Source organism: Salvelinus alpinus, chromosome 21 (genome assembly GCF_045679555.1).
Source record: "Salvelinus alpinus chromosome 21, SLU_Salpinus.1, whole genome shotgun sequence".
In the NCBI taxonomy this organism is placed as follows: Eukaryota; Metazoa; Chordata; class Actinopteri; order Salmoniformes; family Salmonidae; genus Salvelinus; species Salvelinus alpinus.
This window is the reverse complement of record NC_092106.1, coordinates 32,009,648-32,022,761: the sequence shown is the minus strand read 5'-3', so window position 1 is coordinate 32,022,761 and position 13,114 is coordinate 32,009,648. Positions and strand designations below refer to the sequence as shown.

The 13,114-nt window shown below is 43.6% G+C and overlaps 1 protein-coding gene across 3 annotated transcripts in view; it reads right to left on the bottom strand.

Annotated features, from left to right (window-relative positions):
- Positions 1-206: 206 nt before the first annotated feature.
- LOC139548242 (tumor necrosis factor receptor superfamily member 19L-like) overlaps positions 207-13,114 on the bottom strand; it is a 53,717-nt gene continuing 40,809 nt past the window's right edge. For 2 of the 3 annotated variants that reach the window (XM_071357784.1, XM_071357785.1), the window contains exons 7-12: positions 9,982-10,062; positions 9,387-9,465; positions 4,681-5,076; positions 3,048-3,207; positions 2,894-2,965; positions 207-2,375 (exon numbers count right to left, since the gene is read on the bottom strand). In XM_071357784.1, coding sequence (XP_071213885.1) covers positions 2,364-2,375; positions 2,894-2,965; positions 3,048-3,207; positions 4,681-5,076; positions 9,387-9,465; positions 9,982-10,062 — 800 coding nt within the window. In that variant the 3' untranslated portion in view covers positions 207-2,363. The remainder of the gene's footprint in view (positions 2,376-2,893; positions 2,966-3,047; positions 3,208-4,680; positions 5,077-9,386; positions 9,466-9,981; positions 10,063-13,114) is intronic. The other variant, XM_071357786.1, reaches the window with a different exon arrangement.

The following is a 13,114-nucleotide window of genomic DNA, read 5'->3' as shown; positions in this document are numbered from 1 at the left end:
TCAATGTTTGATCAGTTTTTGTTGACATCATCCATGTTTGATCAGTTTTTGTTGACATCATCCATGTTTGATCAATGTTTGTCGACATCATCCATATTTGATTAATGTTTGTCGACAGACTTTATTTTTTGGGCCCTTATATAGACTCACACGCGTGTTTACCGTGGAGAGTTCATGCATTATAACACAAACCACACGCAGACGAGTCACAATAAACCGCTCATTTATTTCAAGAGTAGAAATATCATAGAGAAAAATGTAATATCATAATAAATAGAAATCTACAATGTAGAGAAGATGAGTTGTTTTCCTTTCTGCAACACTTCAGTTTATAACATGTTATAATAAATCACATAAAAACATGGAAATGTTCAACCAATAAAAATGATCAAATCCAGACAATGGTTCTAAACTGCAAAAACAGCAACATACAGAATATTAAAAAATTGTTCAACTGGATCCTGATCATGATCCACCTTTTATCAAATGTAAACTGCAAAACCCCAAACTGTGTTTCCACAGTGAAGCAGCTACGTCGGCCACTACTCGGAAATCTATTTAAATAACAAACAAAAACACTGAAGTAAAAACACGTGAAATGCAGCTGAGGGAATGACATTGAGATGGTCAAAGTCAAAATATTCCTATGATAATGTAGTTTCCTTTAGGATACAGTTTTTACTCAGATTACCCAGAGATGATAGTGACTGTCTGCATGCTCTCCTTGGAAGAGTAGGAAAGTTTGTGTTTATGTGTTTGTGTGTGTGTATGTGTGTGCGTAGCAATACGTAATAACAGTTGAATGAAAATGGAATGAATAATGCATCTGTAGTGTTTATCTTTGGGGGAAAAAGAGACTAGTTGATTATCCTACTAACTTATTCTATGTTTGTTGAAAGGCAATTGTCACAAGGCAGGAAGTGAGGTCATGGTTTGAGCTAAGTGCCACATGGAGCAGGATGGCACTGATCAATGGTCAGTGTAGCTCTGTGACACGCCAGGAGAGAGGAAGTTACAGGACAAAGCACATCTCCCCCAAAATGCCTAAGACATATTTAAGTGTGTCAAAATAAGCACCGCAAACTACTGGCAAACCCACACCCTGTCCCTGACTGACTCTGTCCCTGACTCTGTCCCTGACTGACTCTGTCCCTGACTCTGTCCCTGACCGACTCTGTCCCTGACCGACTCTGTCCCTGACCGACTCTGTCCCTGACCGACTCTGTCCCTGACTCTGTCCTGACCTTGTCCCTGATCCTGACCTTGTTCCTAATCCTGACTCTGTCCCTGACTCTGTCCCTGACTCTGTTCCTGACTCTGTCCCTGACTCTGTCCCTGACTCTGTCCCTGACCCTGTCCCTGTCCTGTCCCTGATCTTCTCCCTGACTCTGTCCCTGTCCCTGACTCTGTCCCCGACCCTGTCCCTAACTCTGTCCCTGACTATGTCCTTGACTCTGTCCCTGACTCTGTCCCTGTCGCTGTCTGACCCTCCTCTGTACAAATCTAAGAGTTTCAATATTCACATCCCTATGTACATACAGTATATACAGTCATTTACACCGCGGTTACCACATGTTCAACTTGAATCAGAAACTAAATGAAGTTAAATTCCATCTATAAGACCTAAAATAGTCCAACATGTAGTTCATGCTGTTTGTATATTATCATGTCTCTCTGTCAATGTTGGAGACTACATTCAACATTATCAAGAAGGCCTAAAACTTACGCTAATCAGCGTTTCAAATATAACAAGTCAAAACAGCTAAAAGTGTTAGAAAAATGATTAAAAGTTTTCTGCACTACAAAATGGAGTGGTTTCCTATAATAATAATAATACTTGTTCTTTTTTGTATGTGTGCTATGTGTCTATGTAGGCCTACCTCCGTGTGTGTGTGTGTGTGTGTGTGTGTGTGTGTGTGTGTGTGTGTGTGTGTGTGTGTGTGTGTGTGTGTGTGTGTGTGTGTGTGTGTGTGTGTGTGTGTGTGTGTGTGTGTGTGTGTGTGTGTGTGTGTGTGTGTGTGTGTATTGCACAGTGTCGCGTGCAGACGGTGTTAAGGTCCTCCAACCTGTCCAGAGTCTTATGGAAGCACAACCACACGGTTGGGTTAATTCATAGTTTGTTCCTCCTCTCGTCTCCCTGCCTCTAAAGACAATAGGATAAAATACAACTTGTTTGTGTTATAAATAGAAGGGTTTCCCTTTGTCTGGCACTCAGGCTAACTTCCCAACAAGCACCCAGGCTAACTTCCCAAATCGTAACGAAGAGGATAATCAACTTCTCTGGTCGCCATTTTGGAATCCCATCACATCCATCGATCAGCGAGGTAGAGTTATTTTTACCCAGCATTCCTCTCTGCGAATGTTTAGCTGTTAACCTGTAAGAGAGAGAGCAAGTGGAAAGAGAGAGAGACAGAGAGAGAGAGAGAGACAGAGAGAAAGAGAGAGAGAGAGACAGAGAGAAAGAGAGAGAGACAGAGAGAAAGAGAGAGAGAGAGAGAGAGAGAGATTATTAGAATGGTTGATCGTTGACTCACAGGATGTTGCTTCATGGGAATGTGCCTTACAGGCAGGACGTGAGAGGTGGTGTGTTTGTTCCCAATGTCACCACCAGGGGTCAGTAGCATCCTCACTAACTGTCAGGGATGGGATGCCAACTGGCAATTTGACGCAAAAATACAATTTAATTCATTCACTCGTTAGCACTGACAAAACGTAAGTGTGTCGTGATTGTGTGTGTCACGTTTAAACCTGCTGAGCTAGACGTGTGTGTTTTTGTCACTAATGACTAACTAGAGAGTGTGTGTGTGTGTGGAGAGTCCTTCCCCGCACCACAATGACAGGCAATGTTTTACTATCCCATAATTCAGCGGTCACTAGAAGAATATGATCTAACCTCCTCTGTGTGCAGGGTCAGGGTCTCCTGAGAGAACTCAACAGCACTCCAAAAAGCAGAATGTTCTGTGGACTGGAAAGAGGAAGAGAGGAGGTGAAAATAAAACGAAAGAAAGATGAGAGGGAGAATCAGCAAGACAGGAAGTAACCGTCACCTCCTGTGTACCCCTGGCAGCTGATGAGGATGATGACGAGGATGACTTGTTCGCCCCCAGCAGAGATGAATCCTCCACTGAGTCTGAGTCACTCGACTCTGGGCAGAATATCATCTCCATGGAACCAGGCCTCTGCTCCTGAATCTGAGCCACCTGAAACCTGTCAATCAAACGGAAGATTGACACACGGCGCATGGATATACCTACGTACAGTTGAAGTCGGAAGTTTACATACACTTGGGTTGGAGTCATTAAAACTCCTTTTTCAACCACTCCACAAATTTCTTGTTAACAAACTATAGTTTTTGCAAGTCGGTTAGGACACCTACTTTGTGCATGACACAAGTCATTTTTCCAACAATTGTTTACAGACAGATTATTTCACTGTATCACAATTCCAGTGGGTCACAAGTTTACATACACTAAGTTGACTGTGCCTTTAAACAGCTTGGAAAATTACAGAAAATGATGTCATGGTTTTAGAAGTGTCTGATAGGTTAATTGACATCATTTGAGTCAATTGGAGGTGTACCTGTGGATGTATTTCAAGGTCTACCTTCAAACTCAGTGCCTCAGTGCCTCTTTGCTTGACATCATGGGAAAATCAAAAGAAATCAGCCAAGACCTCAGAAAAAAAATTGTAGACCTCCAAAAGTCTGGTTCATCCTTGGGAGCAATTTCCAAACGCCTGAAGGTACCATGTTCATCTGTACAAACAATAGTACGCAAGTATAAACACCATGGGACCACGCAGCCGTCATACCGCTCAGGAAGGAGACGCGTTCTGTCTCCTAGAGATGAACGTACTTTGGTGCGAAAAGTGCAAATCAATCCCAGAACAACAGCAAAGGACCTTGTGAAGATGCTGGAGGAAACAGGTACAAAAGTATCTATTCCACAGTAAAAGGAGTCCTATATCGACACAGGGCTGGCAGCATCATGTTGTGGGGGTGCTTTGCTGCAGGAGGGACTGGTGCACTTCACAAAATAGATGGCGTCATGAGGATGGAAAATTATGTGGATATATTGAAGCAACATCTCAAGACATCAGTCAGGAAGTTAAAGCTTGGTCGCAAATGTGTCTTCTTCCAAATGGACAATGACCCCAAGCATACTTCCAAAGTTGTGGCAAAATGGCTTAAGGACAACAAAGTCACGGTATTGGAGTGGCCATCACACAGCCCTGACCTCAATCCCTTAGAAACTGAAAAAGCGTGTGCGAGCAAGGAGGCCTACAAACCTGACTCAGTTACACCAGCTCTGTCAGGAGGAATGGGCCAAAATTCACCCAACCTATTGTGGGAAGCTTGTGGAAGGCTACCTAAAACGTTTGACACAAGTTAAACTATTTAAAGGCAATGCTACCAAATACTAATTGAGTGTATGTCAACTTCTGACCCACTGGGAATGTGATGAAATAAATAAAAGCTGAAATATATCATTCTCTCTACTACTTTTCTGACATTTCACATTCTTAAAATAAAGTGGTAATCCTAACTGAACTAAGTATTTGTGAAAAACTGGGTTTAAATGTATTTGGCAAAGGTGTATGTAAACTTCCGACTTCAACTGTATGTACACAATGCTCACACCTAAGAACAGTATATGTGTGTGTGTGTGTTTCCATCCTCACCTCCCAACAGACCGGGTCACCTCCCCAAGCATCCTCCACTTCCCCTCAGGGAGTAACCCTGACCCAGCCCTGGGGGTCTGGGAGATCTTAGTGGTGGAGTGGTGTGTGTCCACGGGGGGCAGGAGAGGAGTCTTCTGGGGGGCCTGGAGGTCCCGAGGGGGTAACAGGAGAGACTGAGGGGGTTTGAGGGGGGTCAAGAGGAACTGTGGGGGTTTGAGGGGGCCGAAAGGGGGCAGGAGGATGGGGGGCCATTTCTTCTGGGCACAGCGGGAGCAGCAGTAGCCGTGTCGGGGGCCAGACAGACCAGACAGACCAGAGATGGTGTGGAGGTGAGACTGGTGAGGACATAGTCTGGGTAACGAGAGGAACTCAGTCAAAGGAGACAGCACCGGGAACCTGGAGTTGGGAGAGAGAGAGAACATGTATGAGCAGGTATGCAAGGCACACACACAGACGGGGAAATGACCATAGTGCTCCACACATGCAAAACACACACGTTTACATGGTTTTTGCGTATGCATGTGTTTGTGTTTGTGTGTGTGTGTCTGTGTCTGTGTCTGTGTGTGTGTGTGTGTGTGTGTGTGTGTGTGTGTGTAATAGGGTAGGGACAAACAGCAATACCCCACATCTGGTTTCTGTCCAACTACATCACCCTCTTCAGAAATCAACCCCACTAGCCTACTGAAGCCCCTAGCCTACTGAAGCCCCTGGCCTACTGAGGCCCCTAGCCTACTGAAGCCCCTGTTCTACTGAAGCCCCTGGCCTACTGAAGCCCCTGGCCCACTGAAGCCCCTGGCCTACTGAAGCCCTTAGCCTACTGAACCCCCTGGCCTACTGAAGCCCCTAGCCTACTGAGGCCCCTAGCCTACTGAACCCCCTGGCCTACTGAAGCCCCTGGCCTACTGAAGCCCCTGGCCCACTGGAGCCCCTAGCCTACTGAAGCCCCTAGCCTACTGAAGCCCCTGACCCACTGAAGCCCCTAGCCTACTGAAGCCCCTGGCCCACTGGAGCCCCTAGCCTACTGAAGCCCCTGGCCTACTGAAGCCCCTGACCCACTGAAGCCCCTAGCCTACTGAAGCCCCTGGCCCACTGGAGCCCCTGGCCTACTGAAGCCCCTGGCCCACTGGAGCCCCTAGCCTACTGAAGCCCCTGACCCACTGAAGCCCCTAGCCCACTGGAGCCCCTAGCCTACTGAAGCCCCTGACCCACTGAAGCCCCTAGCCTACTGAAGCCCCTAGCCTACTGAAGCCCCTGACCCACTGAAGCCCCTAGCCTACTGAAGCCCCTGGCCTACTGAAGCCCCTGACCCACTGAAGCCCCTAGCCTACTGAGGCCCCTAGCCTACTGAAGCACCTAGCCTACTGAAGCCCCTGACCCACTGAAGCCCCTAGCCTACCAGTGAAACGCCTGGCAACTGGCAGATCCCTCCCTTTATTAAAATGCACAGTGTCCAAGCGGCTCTGCCATCCCAGCCTTCATGAAACCACTCAGTGCAGAGCTGCCTATTGTTCCATTGTGTGGGAGGGTCCTGTAATGCTTCTCTGACCCCAACGACCCCCACTAACCTCTGGTTACCCTTGGACCACAGAAAAGGTATGTGTGTTTGTGTGCGTGTGTGCATAATGCTTGTATGTGTGAGTATGTAGAGCGTTCCAGAACGCAAGCTGACAGGCAATGTCACAAACTCACAGTAGAGAACAGCAGAACATTACAGAACATCTGACCGACAGACATAATCTATAGGGCTTTTCCATTAAGCTGTACCTTATATCCTTCTGCTGTTATCTGTGTTCTATACCCTGTCCTGTAACCTGTGTTCTATACCCTGTCCTGTAACCTGTGGTCTATACCCTGTCCTGTAACCTGTGTTCTATACCCTGTCCTGTAACCTGTGTTCTATACCCTGTCCTGTAACCTGTGTTCTATACCCTGTCCTGTAACCTGTGGTCTATACCCTGTCCTGTAACCTGTGTTCTATACCCTGTCCTGTAACCTGTGTTCTATACCCTGTCCTGTAACCTGTGTTCTATAGCCTGTCCTGTAACCTGTGTTCTATACCCTGTCCTGTAACCTGTTTTAAAGCCCAGGGTATAGAGAACCGGTCGGTCGGTCGGCCGGTCAGTGTGTGTGAAGACACAGGAGTTCAAGGCCGACCGCGGTACTGTAGGCATCGTTAGCAGAAAACAGGTTCCACCATTTTAGTGAACGGAAAAACAGAAAACTGTGTGGTCAGTCTTCGTGTAAATAAAAAGACGTTTTGACGACAATCCTTCCACGGAGGGCCGAGTGTCTTGATGAATTAAGGTCACTGATTAGTAAGGCTCTTTCCACACCTGGTTGTCTAGGTCTTAATTGAAAGGAAAAAACTAAAACCAGCAGACACTAGGCCCTCCATGGAAGGAGTTTGACACCCCTGATTAATTGTAGCTTGCAGTACCCCGGTCGGCCTTTAACTTGAGTTACTCGATGAGAGGGGGCAGCACTCACGTAGCCTGCAACATCACTTCCTGGAGTGGCTCAAACTGTCATGTCTTTATGAGACACCATCTGACCTCATTTGGCTTAGATGTGCTATTGCGTCTTCACATAGGAAGAGGGTCTCAAAGGGAGGGTATATTACTGGAAACTTTCTAAGTTTACCAGTAAACTACCAGAATGTTGGTATCTTTCAATGATTTTTTTGTAATCTAATCACAAAACATCTAGTGGCCCTTTTGAGAACTTCAGATTATCACAGGTGTCTAATTATCTCTGGCCCACTGTGTGGCTTTATCATATGTAAAATATGAAATAATTAAGTAAGATGATTTTAAATTAAAAAATAGAATGACAAAGGTGTAAAACATTATACTAAATATAAACCGTCAACTTAGTGAATACCACTGGTGTTTAATATGAGAGTTTCAGCATGAAATATCCTTTATATATTTTTTTACAAACTAAGGAAAATAAATGTATTTTACTATGTCAAAATATATTTGTTGTCTATGTTTTGGCGACAAACTGGTGGCAATTGAGGTAATTGATTAGGCTATTTTCTCATTAACCATTATGGTCCTTCTACTAGAAACTCATGGACAATATGGACACAGATATAAAAAATGAATACTATGTATGAATACATTTTGTTGTGTTACAGCCTGAATAAAAACATATATTAAATTGAGATGTTTTGTCACTGGCTTACTCACAATACCCACAATGTTAAAGTGGACTTATGTTTCTCAAAATTTGTACAAATTAATTAAAAATTAAAAGCTGAAATGTCTACATTAAATAAGTATTCAACCCTTTTGTTATGGCAAGCCTAAATAAGTTCAGGAGAAAATATTTGCTTAACAAGTCACATAATAAGTTGCATGAACTCATTCTGTGTGCAACAATAATGTTTAAAATAATTTTTGAATGACTACCTCATATACAATTATATGTATGTCCCTCAGTCGAGCAGTGAATTTCAAACACAGATTCAACCACAAAGACCAATTCCTGGCAAAGAAGGGCCCCTAATGGTAGATGGGTAAAAATAAAATAAAAAATACATTGAATATCCCTTTGAGCATGGTTAAGTTATTAATTACACTTTGGATGGTGTATCAATACACCCAGTCACTACAAAGATACAGACGTCCTTCCTAACTCAGTTGCCGGAGAGGAAGGAAACCTCTCAGGGATTTCATGAGGTCAATGGTGACTTTAAAACTGTTGCAAAGTTTAATGGCTGTGATAGGATAAAACTGAGGATGGAACAATAACATTGTAGTAACTGCACAATACTAACCTAAATGACAGAGTGAAAAGAAGGAAGCCTGTACATAATAAAAATATTCAAAAACATGCATCCTGTTTGCAACAAGGCACTAAAGTAATAATGCAAAAGTGCTATGTTTGGGGCAAATCCAATACAACACATTACTGAGTACCACTCTGCATATTTTCAAGCATAGTGGTGGCTGCATCATGCTATGGGTATGCTTGTAATTGTTAAGGACTGGCAAGTATTTCAGGATAAAAAAGAAAGGAATGGAGCTAAGCACAGGCAAAATCCTAGAGGGAAACTTGGTTCACTCTGCTTTCCACCAGACACTGGGAGATTAATTTCCCTTTCAGCTGGACAATAACCTAAAACACAATGCCAAATCTACACTGGAGTTGCTTACCAAGAAGACAGTGAATGTTCCTGAGTGGCCGAGTTACAGTTTTGTCTTAAATCTGCTAGATAATCTATAGTAAGACCTGAAAATGACTGTCTAACAATGACCAACAACCATTTTGACAGAACTTGACATATTTAGAAAATTATATTTGCCTAATGTTGCACGATCCAGGCGTGGAAATCTCTTAGAGACTTATCCAGAAAGACTCACAGCTGTATTCACTGCCAAAGGTGCTTCTACAAAGTATTGACTCAAAGGTGTGAATACTTATGTCAATGAGATATGTCTGTATTTAAATTTCAATAAATGTGCAAAAAAATTCTAAAAACATATTTTCATTATTGTGTATTGTGCGTAGATGGGTGAGCAAGAAATAAATGTCCTCCATTTTGAATTCAGGCTGTAACACAACAAAACGTAGAATAAGTCAAGGGGTGTGAATACTTTCTGAAGGCACTGTGTACAGTCATTGCTCTCACCCAGTATGACTAAGCAGAACACTGTTTATGGTAGGTATGTCTATGCATGTATTATATACAGGGTTCTCACTTGATTGAGGAGGCTTTGCTGATGGCCATCTGTTTACTCTCGTACTCCAGTAGCAGCTCCTCCAGAGCAGCAGCATTCTCTACAACACATACAGCACTTCAGCAAATACTTTCATTACTACATACATAACTGTAGGAGTGATTACACACACACACACACACACACACACACACACACACACACACACACACACACACACACACACACACACACACACACACACACACACAGAGAGAGAGATTTTTAGGGAAGATATTATTGACAGTGGATGAAATCAGATCAGTGTGATGACCGCTCTCAAACTCAATTGGCTATTATCTCGTATTGATGAAGTTAGTGGTTTCAAAACCCACAACCCTATTAGCAGAGACGTCTCTCTGTGTTTGCAGATCTGAATAGACTGTATAGTAGTAAGCAATACGCCTAAACCTGGCCTTGTGATGAGCATAGGAGAGCCTACACCCATCTTTTTCACTTTCAGATCACCAACACAGAAGGGGTAAAGGCTAGGGGTTGCTTTACGCTCAGGCCTATGACATAAGCAGAAGCAGTGACATCATCAGAAACAGTGACGTCATCATAAAGGGACTAGTACCTTTCTTCTCTGTGATGAGGCGCACTAGAACACTGATGGTGTCTTCATTAGGATCGTCTACGATGTAGGGACAAGCGTTACCTACAGAGATAGAGGGAGCGAGAGAGAGAGAGAGAGAGAGGGAGGGGGAGAGAAAGAGAGAGGGGGGGGGCGCAGAGGGAGTAAGAGAGAAAGAAAGAGAGCGTGAGAGAGGGGAGACGGAGGGAGAGAAATATTCAACATTACTACCCAGAGATAAAGACAGGCCATTTTAAATTAACCGACCGGAAAACCAGACAGGGACTGAACTGGGATTATGTTTATAAATAAAGAAACATTCCACAGGGATTTCAACCAAAATGACTTTTCAACTCATTAAAGAGGAGGCAAAGGAAATCATGAAGACGGTCTTTGTCTATCTGAACAGTGTGATGTATGTGTTTGAGTGACACTTCATTGTGATGTATGTGTTTGAGTGACACTTCAGTGTGATGTATGTGTTTGAGTGACACTTCAGTGTGATGTATGTGTTTGAGTGACACTTCAGTGTGATGTATGTGTTTGAGTGACACTTCAGTGTGATGTATGTGTTTGAGTGACACTTCAGTGTGATGTATGTGTTTGAGTGACACTTCAGTGTGATGTATGTGTTTGAGTGACACTTCAGTGTGATGTATGTGTTTGAGTGACACTTCAGTGTGATGTATGTGTTTGAGTGACACTTCAGTGTGATGTATGTGTTTGAGTGACACTTCATTGTGATGTATGTGTTTGAGTGACACTTCAGTGTGATGTATGTGTTTGAGTGACACTTCAGTGTGATGTATGTGTTTGAGTGACACTTCAGTGTGATGTATGTGTTTGAGTGACACTTCAGTGTGATGTATGTGTTTGAGTGACACTTCAGTGTGATGTATGTGTTTGAGTGACACTTCAGTGTGATGTATGTGTTTGAGTGACACTTCAGTGTGATGTATGTGTTTGAGTGACACTTCAGTGTGATGTATGTGTTTGAGTGACACTTCAGTGTGATGTATGTGTTTGAGTGACACTTCAGTGTGATGTATGTGTTTGAGTGACACTTCAGTGTGATGTATGTGTTTGAGTGACACTTCAGTGTGATGTATGTGTTTGAGTGACACTTCAGTGTGATGTATGTGAAACACTGAGGGCTGTTGCACACCAACAGAGATGAGTAAACTTGCTAAATCTCCCGAGTTCTGAAATTCTCTCTCTCTCTCTAATTTAATTTCAATTTAAGGGCTTTATTGGCATGGGAAACATATGTTAATATTGCCAAAGCAATAAACAAAAGTGAAATAAACAATAAAAAAAGAACAGTAAACATTACACTCACAGAAGTTCCAAAAGAATAAAGACATTTCAAATGTCATATTATGTCTATATACAGTGTTGTAATGATGTGCAAATAGTTAAAGTACAAAAGGGAAAATAAATAAACACATATGGGTTGTATTTACAATGGTGTTTGTTCTTCACTGGTCGCCCTTTTCTTGTAGCAACAGGTCACAAATCTTGCTGCTGTGATGGCACACTGTGGTATTTCACCCAGTAGATATGGGAGTTAATCAACATTGGGTTTGTTTTCAAATTCTTAGTGGATCTGTGTAATCTGAGGGAAATATGTGTCTCTAATATGGTCATACATTGGGCAGGAGGTTAGGAAGTGCAGCTCAGTTTTCCACCTCATTTTGTGGGCAGTGTGCACATAGTCTGTCTTCTCTTGAGAGCCAGGTCTGCCTACGGCGGCCTTTCTCAATAGCAAGGCTATGCTCATTAAGCTTCCTTAGGTTTGGGTCAGTCACAGTGGTCAGGTATTCTGTCACTGTGTACTCTCTGTTTAGGGCCAAATAACATTCTAGTTTGCTCTTTTTTTTTGTTAATTCTTTCCAAATGTGTCAAGTAATTATCTGTTTGTTTTCTCATGATTTGGTTGGGTCTAATTGTGTTGCTGTCCTGGGGCTCTGTGGGGTCTGTTTGTGTTTGTGAACAGAGCCCCAGGACCAGCTTGCTTAGGGGACTCTTCTCCAGGTTCATCTCTCTGTAGGTGATGGCTTTGTTATGGAAGGTTTGGGAATCACTTCTGGTGGTTGTAGAATTTAAGCCTCTTTTCTGGATTTTGATAATTACCAGGTATCGGCCTAATTCTGCTCTGCATGCATTATTTGGTGTTTTACGTTGTATACAGACAATATTTTTGCAGAATTCTGCATGCAGAGTTTCGATTTGGTGTTTGTCCCAATTTTTTGTGTGTGTCTCTGTGTGTCTCTCTCTAGTCTCTCTCTCTCTAGTCTCTCTCTCTCTAGTCTCTCTCTCCCTAGTCTCTCTCTCTCTAGTCTCTCTCTCTCTAGTCTCTCTCTCTCCAGTCTCTCTCTCTCCAGTCTCTCTCTCTCCAGTCTCTCTCCAGTCTCTCTTCAGTCTCTCTCCAGTCTCTCTCTCTCCAGTCTCTCTCTCTCCAGTCTCTCTCTCTCCAGTCTCTCTCTCTCCAGTCTCTCTCTCTCTAGTCTCTCTCCAGTCTCTCTCCATTCTCTCTCCAGTCTCTCTCTCTCCAGTCTCTCTCTCTCCAGTCTCTCTCTCTCTAGTCTCTCTCCAGTCTCTCTCCATTCTCTCTCTCTAGTCTCTCTCTAGTCTCTCTCTCTCTAGTCTCTCTCTCTCTAGTCTCTCTCTCTCTAGTCTCTCTCTAGTCTCTCTCTAGTCTCTCTCTAGTCTCTCTCTAGTCTCTCTCCAGTCTCTCTCCAGTCTCTCTCTCTCTCTCTAGTCTCTCTCTAGTCTCTCTCCAGTCTCTCTCCAGTCTCTCTCCAGTCTCTCTGATAAAGGTGTGGGCCATGTCTCTCTCTAGTCTCTCTCCAGTCTCTCTCTCTCCAGTCTCTCTCTCTCTAGTCTCTCTCTCTCTAGTCTCTCTCTCTCCAGTCTCTCTCTCTCCAGTCTCTCGCTCTCCAGTCTCTCTCTCTCTAGTCTCTCTCTCTCTAGTCTCTCTCTCTCTAGTCTCTCTCTCTCTAGTCTCTCTCCAGTATCTCTCCATTCTCTCTCTCTAGTCTCTCTCTCTCTAGTCTCTCTCTCTCTAGTCTCTCTCTCTCTAGTCTCTCTCTCTCTAGTCTCTCTCTCTCTCTCTAGTCTCTCTCTAGTCTCTCTC